This window comes from Planococcus citri, chromosome 2 (assembly GCF_950023065.1).
Source record: "Planococcus citri chromosome 2, ihPlaCitr1.1, whole genome shotgun sequence".
Taxonomy (NCBI): Eukaryota; Metazoa; Arthropoda; class Insecta; order Hemiptera; family Pseudococcidae; genus Planococcus; species Planococcus citri.
The window spans coordinates 598,061-620,330 of NC_088678.1; the positions used below are offsets into that span (position 1 = coordinate 598,061).

Sequence of the window (22,270 nt, forward strand, 5' to 3'; positions counted from 1 at the left end):
CATTCTTACGTAAGATTTCAAATACCTCTACCAGTAATTCTAGCATTTCTTCAAAAGTATCTGCACGAAGCAAGATATCGTCGACATACTTGGTTATACCCTTTCTGTCTGGAATGATGTCATTTACGAGATTTACGAACAATGCTGAAGATATCTTTAGGCCGTACGGGAGTCTTATAAATTGATATACTCTACCATCGATTTGGAATGCGCAGTATTTACGAAAACGTTCCTCAAGTACGATTTGCCAAAATCCAGCCACAAAATCCAATGTGCTGAAAAATTTGGCTTCGGCGTATTCAGTTATAATACGATCCAAAAGACCTGCTTCATTATAATTTTCGTTTAAGATTGGATTAAGATCCACTGGATTCAAACAAATTCTCATTTCACCGTTCTTTTTTATGTTAATAACGATAGGGTTGATATATCTTGAATTAGAGGGTTCTATTACGTCAATTGCTAGCATAATTTGTATCTCACGCTTAACAGCTTCCATCATCTTTTTAGAAGGGTTGTATTTTCCACACTTGTAAATAATTTCTTTCTCAGGTAAGTTGAATTCCAATTTCTCTTTTTTCCCTTTGAAACGACCTGGAAATTTACTGAAAATGTCTTTAAATGGAGCTAAGATGTTATATGCATGATCCGCTTGTTGAGGAGTGATTCGCTTCTCAAATACAGCTTCATCTAAGTCAGCTCGTAATCGATTAAGATAAATTTCTGGACCTGTATCAGTAACACCCTCAGGCAGTTTGTAATATTTTCGTAACGTATTGGCTCGATTCAGTAGCATGTAAGTATCTGGAAGATATGACTGTTGGATTGATACATGATTTAATTTCAATTTCGTAATGTATTCTTCTGGTTTTAGAAAAGGTATTGAATCAATATCGTGTTTTGGTGTAGGCTGGCAGTAAGCTACTCCTTTGTGTATTCTAGGATCAATCCCGAGTTGAATCATCGTTTGCATTCCAATCAAAAATACTTGGTTACAATTTTTCATCACGTAAAAGGGAATTTTCAAGGTGTGTTTGCCAAATCGTAAGGTTGGTACCAATGCGTAATGAGCAGTTTCTACGATTTGTTCATTAGCTAATACGCAACTCACTGGTTCAGATAATGGAATGTAATCCATATCTTCGGAGTGATTTTCCATCAAATACTTAGCTGTTTCTTCAGATATTATGTTAGGGGTTGCCCCAGTGTCGAGTTGTGCGGGATAACTACCTTTTCCAATGCCTACACTGACTACTGTTGTTTTGATCTCTACTTCAGTTCGGTCCAGTTGAGATAACACGGATTGATCATTTTGAGCACCTTTTTGGGTAATATTTAGAATATAATTGATGTTCGAATTGTGGTAATCTAACGTGAGTTCGTTATGATTTTTCCATGGAATTTCTCCATCACCTTTTCTAACACTGCGATAGTCGTGAATTGTAAAGTTACTCGTTCGTTGAATAAATGATGATAACAGATCTTTAGAATCAACGGTATGATAATCCAATTTTTTACGATGTCTGCTTAGGGCTACTATTACGTGAGATAAACTTTCATAAACAGGATTGCGTTGTTTGTTAAGGCGTACGATAATAACGTGATCATTTTGTTTACCTTGATACTCATGTATCGTGTTAACTTTGAACTTTCTGTTCTCCAGGATAGCTTTCTCAAGTTGCGTAAAAACAAGATATTGTGCCCCAGAGATCCGTGGAATAGTATCAATTGAATAATAATCGAATATTTCCATCTCAGAGTGAACTATGGAAGTTGAGAACATGCCATCTTCGTATAAATCGTTGAGTAATTTAGCCGTGGTAAGCGTACATCGATAGGAGGTTGATAAATGTTCTTTTTCATCAATTAATTGATCAGGTATTAATTGGTATTGTGTTTTTCTTAAAGGTGAACGGTTGATATATTTAATTTGACGATCATCTCCAATTAACACCGCGCGTTTAGCTCGTGACTTCATCATAGCGAATAAAACTGCACCGTAATGAACCAATAAAGCTTCATCAATGAATATACGTTCGTAGTGGTAATCGTTTCCGTGCATTAGATATGAATCAATCGTTCGATAATTACGTAAAAATTCAATATCATCACTTGACAGTCCTAATTTCTTAGCTAAACGTGTACGGAAGTCGATAGCCGCTTCTTTTGTTGGAAAGAGTACTAAATCTGATCCATTGTGCCGAATATTGTTTAAGATATACGTTGTTTTGCCACAACCTGCTACTCCTTGAACCAGTTTAGTGTAAGGTAATTCAAAGTCGTTGATATCGATATTTTTACACTTAAGATACAGGTCATAATCGCTTAAAACTCTTGATTCCTTCGTTACGATTAGTGTTTCAGAGGCTAGTATTCGCTTGTTATCCTCTAGATCTTTAGATTTAATGAAGCGTTTTCCATCATGCTTGTATTTGTGATCAATTACGTTGGAAGATGGTATGTGTTTGAAGAAACCGTCGGAGTTATCGTAGATACCAATTTCCAGATCGTCAATGTCGACTAATTTTTCGATATTATCTTCATCAGTGTTTATGATCTTGTTATGGATTCGTTTTGCGTTAAGATGTGCTGCTTTATATGTATGGTACCAAATTGCTAATTGTTCCCGTGTCGCGTTTGTGATGTAATCGAATTCATACTCTGGTTCTGGTATAGGTGGTTGGAAGTCAATAGTGAAAGCGTTTACTGGTAAATCAAACGTTGGATCGTAATGATCAGGTTTTGAATAATCGTATTCCTTGAGTCTATTGGCTTCAAATAACTCATCGTAGATAGTTCTGTCTTTTTCAGAGGTACTTGTGGATTTGGGACGAATGATCACCGGACTGGAATCAGAAGCTACATCTGTGAAAACTTTTTTCAATTTCTCGTTCAGTTGCTGTATTGGATAGAATATACCGGCATTGTTTTTGAAGAATTTCGTTATATCAGGCTTTACGTTACCATGCATATCTTCATCGACGATATAACTACCATCAATGGAAGGATGTGGATTAACTGATGTGAAAATTAATGAAGTTTCGAAAATGACCCGTACATTACGTAACTTTGATAAAGCAGAAAATAATTTCTGAAACGCATGCCATCGTATGGTTTGTACATGATGCAAATTGTTCTTCGGTGGTAAAACTAATGGAAATAGAACAATAATATCTTTGAATTTCTTATCGATGAGAGTAGCCATTAATTGATCTGAGAGTTTAGCAAATTGACTGAAATCCACGAATTTGCTATTTAATTCGCGTTGACCAAATGAAATAATAGCGTGTTTTTTATTATATTTGTTGTTCTTAATTTGATGTAGTAAATCGCGAAGTGCAATGTCATTACGTAAAATTGAAGAAGACGTAACATCGCATTCGGCTATTTCAGACAATTTTTGGGCTAAAGAATCCCCGAAAAACTCGTATTCCGAAAATGGGAATTCTTTTTTCTTACGTAATGTATTATTTATTCTTGATCGTTGTTCCCCGTCCCCTCCTCTGCGTCGGAGGAGTCGGAGTCTTCCCCGTTTTTTGAACTTTCATCATTATGTTGTTGAAAATCATCTCCGTCATTTTGTGTTTGAGAGGATGATGGCTGAGAGATATCCGTGTGATTAACTTGTGTTCGGAATGATTGATTGCCAGAACTTCCCGATGGTGACTGGCTGGATGCCCCAGTGGTGTTTTGATTAGGTTTGGAGTTGGTTTGCGAACCTTTGCCAAATTTGCTGTATTTCTTGTTTTTTTTAGCAGGCAGAATCGGAGTAGATTGATATAATAACGAATTAGGTTGTCGTAATGATGTAGGTAACTGTCGAATGGTTAAGTCTCGGATGTGTTTTTCGAATGCTACTCTATTACATGTAATTTCAAGACCGAAATGATGTTGCATATTGTGAGGTACAACTGAGTGTAAGGTGGAAATAAGGTCGTCATCGGTCATATTAGTATCTCCCAGGATAGTGTACCATTTTAAGAAATCTAGAGCCCAGCTCTTAGTTGAATCGGTAGCTAAATTGATTGTACGGAAATGTGCTTTTGCACATTCGTGTTGTTGTTGATTCCACATAGTTAGAATGAATGACGTACGATGATTATAATAAAAAGCAAATGATCGTTTGAGTGAATCTTTCCAGTTGATGGCAGCCTCACTGATTAAGAGTTCGTTGAAAAATTCAATATATTGAGAGTTGGAGGCACCTTTATTACACATTTGTTGTTCAAATTTGAGGACAAAGGAAATTACTTCAAATAAGTTGGTGTTGGTCAACCTGTGTCTATTGTCGAAAATATTCTTTGATTTCAATTTGTAATTATTTTTCTCTGCAATGTCTAAGTCATAACTTAATTGCCGTTGCCTGGGATTAGCATCAGGTGTTTTCATGAGAGGATTTGTTCCAAGTTGGAATTCCACAATTTGTTCTTCTCCATTCGATTTTTTATAAATTAATCCCGAATTATTAATCATACTTTCCATAACTTCCTTGGTCTGAGCTAACCTTCCACTTTCCTTAAGAATTTCAATACCTGGTGGAGTTTGATTTTGAGTTAAATCAACCACATTGTTGATGGTAGTAACGTTATTAGGAGTTGATACATTCGTAGCAGTTGATATGACATTTGACGTAACGTTAGATGTTGTAGTGTTTGATGGAATCGTATTATTGTATACTGGTGGCGGTTGTGGGTATATAATTGCCGGAATTGTGGGATTTGTAATTTGAGGGTGTGGAGTAGGTGGTGGTGGGTTAGGAATACCATTTGATGTAAATAATGGGACTGGACTAATCTCGTTGAAACGTTTAATCATAGGCTGTAAAACCTCGTATGTATCCGCTGCAGCATCCAACAAGTCTTCACACATAGGTCTAATTTCTGCCATCTCGTCAGTAGCAGCAAGTCCCAATCTCATACCACTTAACGCTACGTGGTTGATGTGTTGTGTTTGTTTATATGATTCGTGGAATAGATTCTTTATTGTACGGGTATCTTTGATCATGGCTTCGCGGAAGTATAGAAATCCTCTTTCGATTTGGGTAGATAGTCTCTTATATACATCTTTAATATCCTCTCTAGTATCTGACAATTCCTTTTCAAGAGAACGTATCCGTAATTGCATATCCTCAATAGATTTGATACGATCATCATTGCATTCTAGTGACCATTTGATATGATCTTGTAGCTCAGTATTCTCGGTTGGAGTCGGAACCGTTATTTCAACGCCATCAAATCCCATTGAATGATCGAGAGCATCAAAATTATAAACTCGACGTGCTGCCTGGCCTTCTCTCCTAGGAGGATCTAGAATAGCGGCTATTGATAAATTTTTATTGGAGACATCCTTGCCTATGTTTTCACACGCAGCCCTATTGTCAAAATCACACCACTGTAGAGTTTGCTCAAGTGTAAAAGCACTTTCTTCTCTTTCCTCATGATCGGAAATATTAGGTGGTGTGGCAGCGTGTTGCTGTTGAGAAGGTTGATATTGAGGAAGTTGACTCTGTGGGCGTCTATTCATAGATTCATGCAACTCATCGAGTAAACTATTATGTGCATGGCTGGTACGAGATTGTTCTTCATTATTACGTAAGTTTAGAACTTTAGAGACGTTTTTGCCTATTTTATACCCTCTAGCTGATACGAACCTAGCACAAGCCTTTGCAACTGGAAGATCTTTAGTTTGGTTGACTGCTTTCAGATCTTCTCTATACTTGGAAAAATTACGTGATTTGGGGTGATAACTGTGACCTTGACCATCTACTACCCGTTGAGGAGTTGGCTGAGGTTGAGTGGCTTGGGCAACGCTTGTATTCTGTCCCTGAGTACTCGAACTCGTTTGTATATTTTGAGTTGAGGTACTAGGTTGAGATACAGTTGGGTTCGGAATTGCAGTAGTATTCCCTGTTTGATTGCCATTTGAGGAAATCGAATTATTGGCTTGACTCGGAGTTTGGCTCGGAGGATTAGATTGTACCGTACCTTGAGATGGCTGGACCAACTGAGGATTACCTTGAGGAGGAGCCATGTATTGGATTGGTTGAGGTGGACCATAAACCATAGATTGATTTGGAAAGTAGAAACCAGGGGTTCCATATGGCACCGGAGGTTGACCATTCGGAGGCATGATTTGAGTGGAACTGGCAAAATATTGCGGATGAGGCCACTGAGTCACGTTTGGATTGAAAACTTGAGGTTGAACATAGTATCCAGACTGGTTTGGATTGACTGGAACGTTACCTTGGTTTTGACCATTGGATTGTCCGTTGACATTTCCCACGTTATTAGATTGGTTGGAATCCATTTCAATAATTGAACCGTTTGACTGGAACTGGAATTGAACTGGAACGCAATTAATTACGCAAGAGACACAATGTATCTGTAACAAAACTAACGAAAAACGTAAGTTTGGAAGTATAATGAAAGCAAACGCTAAGTTACGCAAAGTGAAACGATATTGAGAACTTCTTCATAAAAGAGAAATAAACATAATGATTCGGATATCGAATCGTATACTCGGAGCTCTGTCGAAAGTGAGAGATAAGTAATCTCGTTGGTGGGGATTCTAGGCCAAAGTACGATGCCTGTAGAGTTGGTATTTTCCCATAAAAACTTGAATATATTTTCCATTGTATAAAATTCAGCAAAAATCACGTTCATACGTTATCATGGTAACATGTTTGAACGTAATTTCGTCGTAACAATGCCGATTATTCGAATGTGATCGCTGACTCGTAGGTAGGTACCTATTTCGCGTTGTTGAACACATTGAGATAATGTAACGTCAAATTCCCCATCTATTTATAGGTCGAAAATGTTCGTGCAATAAACTGCAAATATAACTCGTATTTTACTGCCATATTTGATAAATAGGTAATGAACATTCCTATCTTCTCGAAACATGAAATCTTCTCGAACTGATGAAATAACTGGTTCATTTTCCATTACGTAAAATACATATGAAATAAATGCGAACCATAAATGGTACCATATTTTCGTCCATTGACTGCTGGATTGAATCCTTACGTAAATGACTTCTTTATGGTGATTTATGGTCCAAGAATCTTATTGAATAACATCTTATGAACTAAACACACACATGTGAAAAGTAGGTGTGGGTGTTGAAGTTGACCTTGATGGTGTTTGGTCCTTGGATCTTCGAAATTTCTATGGAAATCTTATGGCATTTATGGCACTCGAGCCCCACGTTGGGCGCCAAATGTAAAGACAGTAATTACTCGCACCTAGGTGCTAAAGTCTTACATGGTCTAACTTCACCCTTACAACCTGGTTAGACCTATACCTAGTGCTATGCACAGATAGGCACTGGCGATTTACCGCCTCGTATACCTACTCTTCGGAGATAATATGAAATATAAATTATGCATATAGAGAAATATGAATAAAGTGAATACTCGGTCGACTATAACGTTACATTAGCTTTATTGTTAATTAAGCACTGTATTGTACATAGTCTGATTATATTACGTAAATAGAATTACGATTTGAATAAAGGAAGCGAGTACAAGTAGTCGCAAATGTGTGTTAAAAACACCACCCAGGGAAGAAGGACATTTATGCCGGATAGGGCAGGTCTGGCATAAATGACTCTAAGAAGAGAATTTAAAGATGCTGCAGTTCATCTCTTGAGTAACCACGATCCGATCCAATAGTCTATTACGTAAAAGATATTCCATATCCCAGTAATAATTAGGTGGAAAGTACGTGCTCCATACGTCGAACGTACTGATAGGGCTCCGCACCTCGACCTATCTATTGAATGGAAACTAAGCTCTCGCTTAGTGAGTCCGTGGTTGACTGAAGTTGTGATCGGATAACGTGAAACACTTCACTGACGCGAACTAAACCGCTAGATAGCGTGGTTACGTAAGAGAACTGAGCGAAAGGTAGAAGGAGAACAATTTTCCCTCACCTAAGCGACGGAAAATGGCGCAATTCCTCCCTTTACATGGTTAAAATTGATTCGAGGTCGTGGAGAAAAATTCAATCGAAGGGATTTTGTTGAGTAGCCCAAAAATTGTGCTCCAAATTAAGGTATTACGGTAGGTAGCCTTAGGGCCATGGCCACCTACTTTACCTTTGTACATATATTATCTACTTATCTGTCACCACCAAATAAAGTGTGGTCCTACTCGTATTGCGATGCCAACAATTTTCCAATTTGAGTAAACACAAACAAACAGCGCAGTCGAGCCAAAATTGAATGGACAGCGCAATATAGGCATCGAGATATTGCTCTAACGAGCAACGAGAGGCATTTACCTGCGTTTAGCGACGAGTTAGCTTTTGGCTATTAGCCTGCACTGATTAGAAAAATACAAAATACATCATATTCGCGCACGCCGAGTACGGAGCGAATATGCGCGAACGTGTAGTATTTATGCGCTTATTCGTAAGTCGTCAAAGATGTGTATAGTTTATAGCCTAATTGTTAAAAGTGTTTACGGGCATGGTCCTCCTCGCTGACGCTGACGCTGGCGTGGCGCTGCTAATGCTACGGCTACGAGTATCTCACCCCGTCTTAATTGCTAGTTTAAATCGTTTGACATTGCATGGACGTGAGACGTGAAATGGGTACAAAAACTGCAAATTACGAGTACGAGTATGAGTATCCATCTCCTCGTATTATAGCACACAGATACGTATCTAGACGCTATCGCTATCGCTATCGCCAACACCATATTATATGTACATACATACTACCATAATATGACACGACACTACAACACTAGACAAGACAAGACAAGACAAAACGTCCGCCAAGTACAATACTCGTACGTATACATCTACACATATCTTTTTAAACAACAAAAGATGGAAAATTTTCTTAATTAGCGCAATTATCGCAATTATTAATTATCTGTTTTATTGTCTTAATTACAACTTATGCGCTGGTGCTGTTGTATTTATGGCGATGACGGCGGCGCGGCCGCAGCAGCCTGCGCCTCTTCGTCTTCGTTTTCGTAGCAACATCATAAAAGATATACGAATACGAAATAGGCTATACACATTACACACTCGTACCAATAATTCGAGCATTCGAACTGCGAGATGCGAATGCTAAATGCTAAATGAAAGGAACTAGGAACCTTTACAATTCTCAATTGCAATTTTTGTTGTTCTATCATTACGATGATTAAGGTAGTTTTAAAAAATACCTAGACCTACCCACTCCTTTTTAACCCTTTACCTCTGGGCTCTCGTCACGAGTCTCTAACCTACCTAACCTACGTTAGAATCGTGTATGGAGAAAAGTTTTTATATACTCGTAAGTACTTAATACATGTACCCGTGTACCGAGCGGCGCGGCGCGGCGACCACCCGTTATCATCAATCAATCCCATCAATTTTCTATACGCAAATCGTATTGTAGCCGTAGCCGTAGCCCGTCTTACTATGTACTCGTGCGAGTATGACGGTGATGACCGTCGGCCGGGGCCGGGGCCGGGGCCGGATGGTATTATTACAGCGGTCAAGTTGTAGGCTACCACTCGTAATTACATGCTAATGAGAGAAAGAATGTGCGACAATTGCCGAGCGAAATTAATCGAATACGCTACGCTGCGCTGCGCCGTGCGATGCTGCACACTATTCAAAATGTAAACGTAAATTTACGATGAATTAAGCTTTTCAATTCGTAGATATGTAGTGCATACTCGTATTATGTATGTAGCACTAGCGTGTATCGAGGCTAGTACTCGTATTAACATTTCTCCAGAGTCCAGAATGAGCTAAAGAACAATGTTTTTGGCTTATCTGTTCGAGCATTTTCACCAAAATCGCAGTGGTTTTCGAGCGGACATCTCAAAAACATATTTTCTAACTATAAAATATTTATGTATGTACTTACACCTCTTTATATATTTTTACGGGCGAATAATTAGAATAGTGGAGGTGAAAAAACATGATTGAAACGGAGAGACTCAAATTAGCTCGAGTTGAAGTGAAATGCGAGTGTATGTAATACTATGGCAATGGCAGTAACATTTTGCTTGTTGGGTAAACAAAAATACCTAATAAAAATATCAATCGTAAATGGTTGCGTTGAATGTACTCGTACATTGTACATTGCACCTACACTGCCTGCGATGGCCCATGTAGGCAATTTATTAAACGCGTTCTTTCTTGTACGAGTACGAGTACGTTAGTGTTATTAGTACCTCTCTCGTCTCGTCTAGGGGTCTGGAACTCTGGACTTTGTATCAACTCGCTTCGAATCAACGTTTCCGAAAATTCACTTATTTCAGTTGCCAGTCGCCTCTCGATGGTGGATGGTCGGTAATTCGGTAATTAGGTATACTATCAACCGTGAGATGACACCTTCGTCATTCGACCATTCGTGTTTTATTCGCTATGATTTATGCGACGTATTTATAGATCAAAAAAAAAAAAAAAGAGTAAAAAACGAAAAAAATTATCACGCGATAAGGTAATCCTTCTATCAACGCACAACGCGGTATATGGCACAGTTATGTGCAAATACCTTCACTATAATATACTTAATGACGCGCGTTTCTCGATGAAATTAGTTCGGTACTCGCGGCCGGGCTAATTAATGAAATGCAATAAGATAGTAAAAATTAGCCACCTATTACATAATCATTTTGGTGAATGAAGAACCGGAACCGGATTTGTTGAATATTACTAACAAGTTCAGGTACCTGCACCTGTACCTTCCGAGTAAAACATTGTACTATAATACGAGTACATGACCGTGTAAAGTCTGTCAACTGCTACGTAGTAAGTATGAATGAAATGGAATGGGCGAGGGGGCATGCAGAGGCCAGGTTCCACAGTCGCAGCAGTTTTTTCCAGGGACTGAAAGCTAGCCGAAAGCTGAAAGCCAAAAGCCTAAAAAAGCCTAAAATTTCATATTTTTCACCAAATTTTGAAAGTTAAAAGCTAGCTAAGTTTCATTTTGAAAAAGTCAAAAGCCAGCTAGAAGTTTCATTTCATACGGCTTTTTACTAAGCTTTTTTTTCATGGTTTTTGTTACTGTTTTAATTCTACTAACTGAATTGTTTGAAATTTTCTAAATTATAATAAATTGAGAAATTGGGCTTCGATGCTCCGAAGTATCAATTTATCATTCTAAAAACATGAAATTTTTATTCGTTTACGAGAAAAATTGAATCAAAATTCACCACTTTTATTTTTCATTCTAAAATTTAATATTTTTCATTCAAAATTTCAGCTTTTAGAAAAGCCAAAAGCTAGCCGAATTAATTGCAAAAGCCAAAAGCTAAAGCCAAAAGTTTCAGTTTTTTCTTTTGGAAGTTAGAAGCCGAAAGTCAAGTTTCTTTTTGAAGCTTTCAGTCCGTGGTTTTTTCTGCAGATTACGAGTATAGGCATGGCATAGGCTGACGACGACGACGACGACGGGACGCGATTAAACTATCGCTATCGTAACTTGGTGAGTCACCCCAATATCTTCGTTTTACAGTCATATTTGGCCAAAATAATTGATTCACTCGCTCATTTGCTGTTGCGATTAATAGACGCTGAAAGTACGAGTAAATCCCTTCGTCGATTCGACTATAAGAATGGGTGTAGGCTATTACAGTAGGAACTAGGAACCTATACTTACTCGTATTTTTTAACCCCGAGTCGGAGTCGCGTAAAATTTTATATTCGTTCGATGGTTTGGCTGACTAATGCCAATGCGAATTGCCAACCATCGAACCAACCCAATGGAAAGGAAACTTTACGATGCGTTCGTTTGTTATTAGAATTCATTACGAGCGTTATATCGACATTCGAGATCTAGCCCTTTGAATGGTGCCTTTTAACGCAAACGGCAAACGGAAAAAGGGTAAGACACGACCCGACTAGACTCGACTCGGCACCAGTGTCGCAATTACATAATGAAATATCGCCGCGAAGGCGAAGGCGAAGGCGAAGGTATTATTTGAATTAAATAAGCCGTAGTACTCGTACACTACATGGTACATAGACATACCTACGCGATGATTGGTGGAAATGAATCTGCAGTGATTAGGTCTGCGTAGGTACTTATAGAGTTGACGAAATTTAATTTACCTGTTTGCGCTCGTATAAATTATACGAGTACGTTATTACCTGTGGAAATGTGTGTAATGTATAATATTGTATATGTAGTACTATGTACGTACCTGTACCTCTACCTCTATCTACTGTAGCTGATGTAGATTTTTCTTCTGTTTTTTCTTGCGCAGTTTTACGATATGATTGAAAGAAACAAATTGGCGACCGCCATGTTGGAGAACGCGCCGATGACTATATTTGCACCCACCAACGAAGCTTTCCAAAAACTGAAAAACAAATCGCTGAAAGACGACTATTTATTATTCTACCATATGTGTAAGTTGCTGTTCAGCTGTTGATCTACGATTAAAGTGCGAGTTACTTAGCTTTCTATACCTACTCGTAGATTAGGTATAGGTATTAGGTAATAGGTACCTAAATGAAACTCGTATGGTATTTCTGTCACGCAGGTAATATACCGTACAAATTGGACGATTTGCCCGGCACTGGAGGTAGCATAAACACGGTGGCCACTGGCAATCCGCCTTTATGGCTGACGCGAACTTCGTCTAACCAAGTTTATATCAACAATGCTCGCATCAATCCTGATTTATCCTTCTCAACCGACACACCGGTTACTTCAAAGCGAAAGGTACGCGTACGCACTTTTTTGCGTACCCAACTACGAGTACCTACCTACACTCGAGAAATACCTACATAGGTCGCCGTCGGCCACAGCAACCTACCTATCTAATAAGCGTGCATTTTGTTCTCGCAGGCGTTGCATATCATCAGCGAGGTGCTGCAGCCGTTAAGAATGAAAGATAACGATGTCACAAAATTAAATCCGAACGCTTGGGGACTTCTGGAAAAATCTGAGGAGTTTCAACTGACTCATCGCACGAGGTAAGAACGTAAGAATATTCGCCTTATATTATTCCTCGGCTAAACAAATGCTAAAATCCGACGCAGTTTTGCAAAAGTAGACCCAATCATTTTCCTCCGACATGTTCAGATCGGATCAGATCAAATTTGGGAATTGGGAGACGTGATTGAATCTAAACAGATCTAGGTACGTGTCGACAGTCTTAAACGTGGGATTTTTCATTTTGTAAGAGAGAAACAAATTAGTCCGAGCGTATACCATTACCCAACGAGGGCAAAACTTGAAAAAATTCGTACTCTGAAATGTGAAAACACGATATTTTTTACGCGAAGAATTTGATTTTTTCGGTTTCAAAATTTTAGAATTTGAACGATGATTTCTTAGAAATTCCAATTTTTAAAAGAAGCACGCAGTTCAGAACGAACTGAAGGCAAAAGCTTTCGAAAATTTGAGTTTCGAGATATAAAAAAGCGTTCATTTTTTGATTTAAACATTTTTCGAGTGCGAATAATAGGTAGATAATTCGAAAAGTAAATCGAGTAGGTATTTTTTTACAAGTCGAATAAGTCAACGTTTTTGAAAGTCAAGTAAGTAGTACCGAGAACAGACATTTTTCCACACGAGCAGTAATTCAGAAAAAAAAAACCAAAATACCGACATAGGTACTTACGTATAGGTATTTAGTCGGCGCAAAGCTAGGACAAAAGCTTTCAAAAATGTGTGATTCGAGTTCCAAAAAAGGTCGGCAAAATACTCGTATAGCTTTTTTATCGAGTCTAAAAAATTTTTAAATTTGCCGACTTTTTCAAAATTTGACAAAATTGGAAGAAGGGGTGCTCCATCCCCTCACCCTCTTAGTTCCGTCCCTGGTTTCAAATATCTATTCCTGGAACTGTCTCCAGATTATTTGTTTCGATATTTTTTTTTAACCTACGAAATGGTCGAAGAAGACGAATTGCGCATAAATCCTACGAAATGGACTCGCGCGGTGAGGTCAACAATTTTCTCCCGAGTTGGATTTTCTGTGAATTACCTACATAATTGACAGAATGCGCCGTTGCGTTGATGATTACTGCACTTTTTGTTAATGAATCGTGTTTTTTTTTCTTTCGCAGCGTGTTCTACAGTTCGGTGAAAGCTTGGCAAAAAGAAAACCTATTCCGAGATAGAGGCCCGAACACCTACCTAATTCCAATCGACGACGGTTTGGTGGTACGTATACTTATACAATATACGAGTACCTACATACGTATTTCGTATTCGAAGCTCATATAGGTACAATTATTTCTTGGTATAGAGACGTTTTCAAGTCGACGAGTCGAGTTTTGATACGATATATTTTCTTCTATGTATGTGCCTACTACCTATACATATATAGGTACTTGATGTATTTTCTTGTTGTTATCGTAGAAAAAGTCCACCTCGAATGCGATCGATTCGAAGGTAATTGACGCCCACGTGATACCCGATAAAGTACTGTTTTTGAACCCGACGCCCGAATACGAAATATATCGTCCTACCGCCTTCACCGATCTAGTCAAAGTTACAATTTCGTTTCCTTGGGATCGAAGCACCGGAAAAAGTAATTTGTCTTTCGAATATACCTATCTATTTGTTTTCCATATCCACCATTTTTGTAATGTTTACTTGTATACAGTTAGTGTACATACTTGCGTTGTCTGTCGATGAGTAATACAATATAAGCTAATCCTAATCTACGCTGGTATGGTTTACAGGATATGTGAGAAGTGATACATTAGTTGGAGATCGAAACCATTCGTCCGGAGTAGTTTTATCGGAAATCGTTTCGGCCAACATACCGGTATCGAACGGCGTCGTTCATTTGATCAAAAATCCGTTAATGATCATCGATAAAACCATCCAACAATTCATAGACGAGGTTCGTATAGGTGGACTAGATGCAATATACATATTTAAACATACCTATAGGTACCTATACCTATATGTAATTGGTAAAATTGAAAAAATGTTTGTTTGTTACGCAGAACGTGGACGGTCCGATTTCGATTTTCAAACAAAAACTACAATACGCCGGCGCAGTGTTCCGTTCAAAATTGAGTCAAAACGGCGGTTTCACCTTGTTTATTCCTTCGAATGCGGCTTGGAAGAATGAAAATGTGGAAAAAGCCGTTTCCAATGTCACGCTACTCGAAAACATTCTAAATCTACATTTAGTCAACGAAAAAGTTACAGTCAACAATATGTTGGAAAGAGGTTCAAAAGAGGTAGGTACTATAATACGACGTAGATACAATAATATACTCGTACTTATACAACGACGGACGTACCTACTCGTATCTGTACGAGTACCTAGAATTACTCGTACCAACGACCATCGTTGTCGTAGGTAGGTAGGTAGGTACTTAGCACTTACTCGCGTGGATATATTAAATCCACGCATACAATACGATACAAGCCACAAGGTGCTAACAAGTTTCGATTTCCAACAATTTCAACATTGAGGAAGTGCTCTCCAGTCTCCGGACCGAAAATCGATCGTATTTTATAATTTCAAAGTTGATTTTACTCGTATCCGGACATTGGCGATTGTTTCGATCAAAATTTTCTCTCATTTCGACGGCTTTATCGTCGGATTCAATTCGTTGTTTTTCGTTGGGTTAGGAGGAGAAAAGTGAATCTTATTTTTCTCGTCTAAATTAGCTCGGGGGTTGTGGTATTCCAACTTGAAAATATAAAGTCACCCCGGTGACCGCGGGGTACTGTGCGCTGACTTACCTATATGCTGTAGTAGATTCATTTCAAGTTAATGTTGTTTCATCTTTTACGCAGGTGAATAGCTTGAACCCGGGAAAAAAGCTTTATTTCAATGTCATTGTCCAAGGCACAAATCGCACGATGACGGTAGAAGGCGGAGGTGTGAATGCGACTGTTTTACACGCTGACATCGCAGCTATTAACGGAGTCATTCATATCATCGATCGTGTTTTGGGTATTCCTTACGCTACGGTTGGCCGCAAAGTCGCTACCGATCCCATGCTCAAGTAATTATGTAGTCTACTTAGTACTTACATCTACAGCAGTACAGCTCACGATTAGCGAAAGCTAGAGCTGCTGCAGCCACTGCTACTGCCACACCTTCACCCTAACCCTAAACTACATTTTGTTGTACTTATTGTTTTACAGCATGACCCATACGCTCGGAAAGTATCAAAATTTCAACAATCGACTGGACGATATGACTCAAAATTATACATTTTTCGCTCCTCGCGATGTCGCGTGGGAATATCTCAAGATAGCTCAGCCTTCTTTGTACAATGATTTGATGATACCGGTTAACGCTTACTCGGTGAGTGACTTGGCTTTGGCTTATCTACGATGAGTTGAGTATACTCGACACTCGTAACCAAAAGTATCGACTACCTACCAATGTTTGTCTTACGCGTATTTACCTATAACGATAACTTTCAGGTACTGGAAAGACATTTGGTCGTATCCGGTAATTTCACTATGGCCGAATTGAAGAGAATTGCCAACAGCTCGTACATCCTACCGGCAGCTAACGGCGCTCTTACCATTCGCGTCAAAGAAGACGAAAATAAAGGTATGTACCCTCTATACATATCCTAATACTACGTTACTTTCATGCGATGTCCTATATACCGTTTGACGGAGATGACCTCATTATTACTGGAAAATTTCAATGGCTGAGTGAAAATTGCACCAAGACCTACATTTCAAGTTGAAAGTCTCCCAGACAAATTAAAATTCCGAACACGTCCGTAGAAAGAAAGTACATGGGTTCTTAAAGAGAGGGAATTTCTTTTAAAAAATGATCGTTTTTTTCACTCCAGCCCTCCCGCAGCCCGTTTTGGGAAGGAATGGGCCAGTTCCGAAAGATTAGTACATACCTACATATTTTAGATTCTGCTGAGCGGTTGAAAATGTTCAAATCGCTTATTTTCGAGCGAATTGGCGTTTTAAATTTTTTTCTCCCAAATATTTTCCATTTGAATTAGGTAGGTAGGTAGGTACATAACTTACAACAAATTACCAAATCATCGAAAGACATGATTTTTGATTTTGAAACCGAAGGAATACTCGTATTTCTAAATGCAGTTGGTGGGTGCTAAATACCAATTTTATTCAATCTGGCACACTGCGCTGGCCGCTGGGGTGTCTCTGTCCACTGTCCAGTGCCTTTGCTCACGTCGCGTCGCGCCTCGTCGCGTTGTTCGGATTTTCGAAATTCGATTTTTAATTTTTAGGTAGGTAATGTTTAATTTTTAAAATTTAATTTTCAAAGGTTACTCGATCAAATGGAACGACGACGAATGGGTGGCGGTATACAAAGCAGATGTACGATGTACCAACGGCATTATCCATTTAATCGACAGAGTGCTGATTACGCCGAACGACATCACCGTACATGTGGGAGGCGCTCTGCGGATAGAGCACAAGTTCACCATTTTGTTAACCGCCGTTCTATTACCTTTGTACACACTTTTCAATTACCATTTGTCTAGTCCAATTTTTTAATTATCTACCTGCCGTCGTCGCGTCGTACGCCCTACGTGAAAAAATAAATAAATAAAAAAGGTGAGTACGATTAGATAGCTATACCATATAGTAGTGAGGAAAGTGAGGAGTGTGTTTGTAAGGTACCTATAATTATAGGTATATTTGTTCGTAATGCGCTTTATATTTTAATTTGCAGTCAATCGATACGAAACGTACGCATAATACGAGTATGTTGGATGATATTCATCTATATCCCGAGCTCGCGTATTACCCAATTGATTAAGTAATAGCCTACCGATGCTATTACTCACCATTTGTAGTTCTTCAACATCAACAACGTCATCGTCATCGTCATCGTCATCGTCGTCGTCTACTTTCTGGCTCTCTCCTCCATCTATGAGTACCTATACCTACCAACCAACCTACCTACCTACCTACCTACCTACCTACTCGCAGATTCTTCGTTACCGTGAATGTGAATGAATCTCTCCTCTCAAAGACATTGCACTGTCCAACTGTGTAAGTGTGCATGTGCCTACTAGATCGCTCCCTTAATGTGTACCTAGCTAGTAGCTACCTACTTGCCATGTTGAAAACATTGTGTCCAATTTCATGTCGTCCAAGCACCGACGTAAAATACTCGTATAAATTTTCCCTCGATAACGTAAGTACTAAGTGGAGATTCTAACACACTGTTCGCGTTGGCGAAAAACAGCAAAAAATTCACTATTCACTAATTTCTCAGAGTACAAAAATCTCAAGTTTAAATAATATAGCTTAATTAATTACTGTTATCTCGATGTTTTACTTATTGTTGACCTTTTTCGTTGTATTAGCTTTCTGTGCCTATTCGTATACATAGTACGCGTTACACATACGTATCTAGTAATATTAATGTTTTAAAAAAGTTAAGGGAAATCGGGACACAATTTTTTAGTTACGCGGTAATTCGAAATCTCGAATTTTCTGTTTCTTTTTTTCTCGGTTCGTACCTATTAGATTTCAAATCGAGAGGTAAAATAAGGCTATGGGGAGGGGCGAAGAAAAAAAACCATTTCAAAGTCAACGGCAGTCTGTTGCAACTCGCGTCAGGCACTTGAATTAATTAATGTACCTAAAAAAAGAAACTGCAACTGCGATGTGCTCATCGAAATCTCTGTTTCGCTTCTCGTTTTGTTGGTCTACTCGTATTTATATAGAGTACAAAAATGTCTCCGTCTCTGCCGTATTGATTTACTTGCGACGACGCGAATTATCCGATTGTACTATGCAATGTACCTATACTGTTACGAGTAGGTAGGTCTATAGGTATGTCAACGGTCGCATAAGTTAGGTATAATTACTTACCACTTACCCTCGCATTCGCCTTGAAACATTATCGCGAAACGAAACGATGTCAATAGTTGCTCTGCGTTGTCTTTTTTTTTTTTTTTTACGTAATCCAGGTACCCAATTACAATGTATGTTTAGTTACCTTTACACGCGTGCGATTGTAAGTACGTTTTGAGCTCGAAAGTCGCAGGCACATATTGAGATTTTTAGTATACCAGTTGAGTGGGGGAGAGTATATACGGGGGCTGGTACTCTTTATGTACCCTCGAATAGGTATTCTATTTGTTAACTTTTTTTTTTTCGAATACATTATTCAATTAATCTGTGATTGGTCAATTATTATTATTTTTTTGTTCAGGTACTAGTTCGATTTTTTTTTCCAAAACGATATCACCTAATACTTCTACATGCGTGTAAACTATAAGTATCTATTTATGTATAGCGAGTTTAAAACGGACCAAATCATATTTTGGTAACGCGTATCTGCAGTACAAAAATTATAAGGGTAAATCATAAATGGTATACTTACAAGGAAACAGATATGCTCATATGTTGGCGTATAAGTAGATTTTTTCTTTTTTTGTCGCACTTACTCGTTTTTTTTCTTACGCAGGTGCTTATCCAATGTTTTGTTGGTTTAGGTTCTTTTCATTTATATATATATGTATATTTTTTTGGTAGGTAATTTGACTTGTATCGAATCCATCGAATTTGTATTTGTATTGGTGTAGCTATAGAGTTCATCTGCAGTATAAATCTTGGTAGACAGTGCTATTACCTAACCAAATTTCTATATCTTTTGATTAGCACGATCCCAGTAATAAAAATTCCAACTCACTTTTTTTTTTATCCTGCTGGAATTAAGGAGGGAGGATGTTGCTACTTCCAGCGAGCAAATTTCGGATTGGATAACAACTAAATTTTTACGAATCAGAAAAAAATGTGATTTCTTTTTTTAATCTTTGTTTCTTTTTCAATTTTCAGCGTAAGTTTTGATAATCATGTTTAGAGATATACTTATTACGTACATTATAATAAATTTAAATTTATTTCGATTTGTTTTTAAACTTTTTCTTTTATTCTTATACTCGCCGATTTTCGTTAAATAGACGCGGGCGAGTTTTTTTCGTTTATTTTGTTTTTAGTCTTAATACGATCATGTTGACAAAAGTCATTTGATTTCTTGGTTTTTTTTGTATTTTTTTTTTTTTTACACGAGTCGGTACATGATTATTTTCCCTGATATTTCCTTTTTTTGTTTTGCTTTGTACCGTACTTGATTTTGCGAAAAATGTATCTCAATAATTTAACGTACAAGTTGAGCTGAAAATATACCTACTAAAATTGGGAGATATGTTTTTACAAAATGCGATATGCTACATAGGTATTTATGTTGATCGTATACCTATTTTAAAAATGAATGAACTTTTTGTAAATATTTAGTACCTAATAAATATTTACCTATGTATTTTTGTTATTACTTATTATTATAATAATTATTATTATTAATATTATACATACATACCTGATGAATTACGCTAGAGATTTTTTTATGTGTATAATCCAGTCACTAGAATATTGTAATATTTCGTATTTTTGTTGTTTAAGTTTTACGTTAGAATAATTTCACGCGTCGTTAACTCATTTACGAGTATGTCTATGTAGGTAAGTATGTATAATTTTCTTTTCTTTTCTTTTCGATAATTTTTTATTTATAAATTCACGAATTATTCATTAAACGAGTACCTAAGAGATTCCTGAAATTGAAGCTGGGTTTCTGGGTGGACCACAAGAGTCTGGCTACAGAATTAGTATTTCCGGTCTAAATATCCAACCGTTTAAAACGATATGACAATACTCGGTATAATTACTAATGCTTTCTGGATGGCTGTTTTATTCGAGCATTTGATATTTTTGAACGTTGATAATTGTCCGTGCAGGTATGAGGTATCTGCTCTGCGAATAGATACTTATTCTAAATGACAGGGTAAATCGAATGAGCGAAAAATATCTCACCCCGAGTCAAAATTTTAAAATACGTATGAACGAAATATACGAGTAGGTACATAATATAGGTAACTTTTTTCTAATCAAAGACGAAGCGTTTGTTCGGTTTGTTGGTCAATTTAATAGGCTGTGAACGACTTTTGAGTAAAAACAGACGGTTGCTTTAGATATTGACGCTACCTACAAAAACTCGTCCTTGTTAATGAAAATTATAGCACCGTTGTATGGATATTTATAGTTTCAGGTATTAATCGTAGGTATTATTCCAGCACTTGCAGCAATACTCATTGTAACCACTGTTACTGTTCGTGTACAGTGTACAGCTACTACAGGCGGAGGTAGATCTTCGCACTGGAAGCGTCTATAGCTCTAGAGGAACAAAAAATTGCGCCAAACACCGTACATAATGCAGTAATGTTAATCCAAACAGCGTAAAATAGCTTAGCGTTGGAAAATGCTTAGGTATTCAAATTGTCGTAAAAATTGTCCGATTGTTGAAAACAGTCACGAGCAAGAACAGTTTTGATGCTTAAAATCCATTGACGTTATAAAGTATACCTACTTAGTAGGTACCTATTAAAAAATGTTAATTGGGTACCTTTTCTATAAATATTTTTGAAATTTTTTCAACTTTTTGGTTTGAATGATTTTTGACAGTTCTCAATCTTTTCCCCTTCGCGTATTTTGAATCACTTATACCTACATATTATTAGGCTCGCGACATTTTGGACCATTTTAGCTACTTTTTATTCGATTTTATTACAGTATCAGTCTACTTGAGCCCCGTCGCATGTCGTCATATTCCTTTTTATGCAGCTTATAATGTATAATTTTATCATCATTTTAAATCATTTTTTAAAAATTGATACCTATGTAGCTACTTGCGAATATTTGCCTCATTCAGTACCATAATTTTTTCATCAGACGCCTTAATTCAACTCTAATTAAGTAGGTACGATATTGCTGTAAGCTATATTTTGCTAAAAGATAATCGCCTGTGCCTGTTGCCTTTATCCTTTCAAGCCTCGTTTATGTGTGTTTTTTTTTACGCTTCTGTTATTCATCTGTGTACTATTTTTTTAAAAAATTATCTTAAAAATTTTCTCGCGAAGTACTCTCGCCCAATCGCAATTCAAAAGCGATTCTATTATACTCTTAAGATTATACCTATGTAGCAGTTGGATACTTATATTCGAAATATGAGTGGATACCTTCTTGATAGGTACTCGTATCTCGAGGTCGGTCAGGGTAAAACAATTAGAAATGTGATATACCTATAGGTATTAAGTTAAGAACTGATGTCGTGTGTTGAAATTTTTCTTTATGTGTCAGTCGAAGCGAACAAATAATCGAATCATTGTGATTAGTGATTCGTGAAATAGGTACATAGTACAAAATATAGATTAAGTATACTTACTATACCTACCTACGGTAATTATTATCAAATGTACGCGTATTACTATACATTATACGTTGCATACAAATACTGAAATATTTGAATAAAATTACTTTCATCGCA

At 37.5% G+C, this 22,270-nt stretch overlaps 1 protein-coding gene and 1 long non-coding RNA gene across 3 annotated transcripts in view; both read left to right on the forward strand.

Annotated features, from left to right (window-relative positions):
- Positions 1 to 22,270, forward strand: part of Fas1 (fasciclin 1) — a 62,123-nt gene extending 39,853 nt beyond the window's left edge. The window contains exons 2-13 of the mRNA XM_065347650.1: positions 12,218 to 12,362; positions 12,497 to 12,678; positions 12,805 to 12,932; positions 14,028 to 14,124; positions 14,323 to 14,494; positions 14,649 to 14,812; positions 14,919 to 15,158; positions 15,724 to 15,935; positions 16,078 to 16,240; positions 16,363 to 16,495; positions 17,198 to 17,490; positions 17,609 to 22,270. Coding sequence (XP_065203722.1) covers positions 12,218 to 12,362; positions 12,497 to 12,678; positions 12,805 to 12,932; positions 14,028 to 14,124; positions 14,323 to 14,494; positions 14,649 to 14,812; positions 14,919 to 15,158; positions 15,724 to 15,935; positions 16,078 to 16,240; positions 16,363 to 16,495; positions 17,198 to 17,430 — 1,869 coding nt within the window. The 3' untranslated portion in view covers positions 17,431 to 17,490; positions 17,609 to 22,270. The remainder of the gene's footprint in view (positions 1 to 12,217; positions 12,363 to 12,496; positions 12,679 to 12,804; positions 12,933 to 14,027; positions 14,125 to 14,322; positions 14,495 to 14,648; positions 14,813 to 14,918; positions 15,159 to 15,723; positions 15,936 to 16,077; positions 16,241 to 16,362; positions 16,496 to 17,197; positions 17,491 to 17,608) is intronic.
- LOC135833849 (uncharacterized) lies at positions 1,422 to 12,208 on the forward strand. Of its 2 annotated transcripts, XR_010556578.1 has the most exons (4): positions 1,422 to 1,496; positions 1,664 to 1,820; positions 1,909 to 2,709; positions 2,812 to 12,208. It is a non-coding gene; the product is annotated as an uncharacterized LOC135833849 (long non-coding RNA). The 2 variants fall into 2 exon arrangements; XR_010556577.1 differs by having other exon boundaries at positions 1,432 to 1,496; positions 1,909 to 12,208.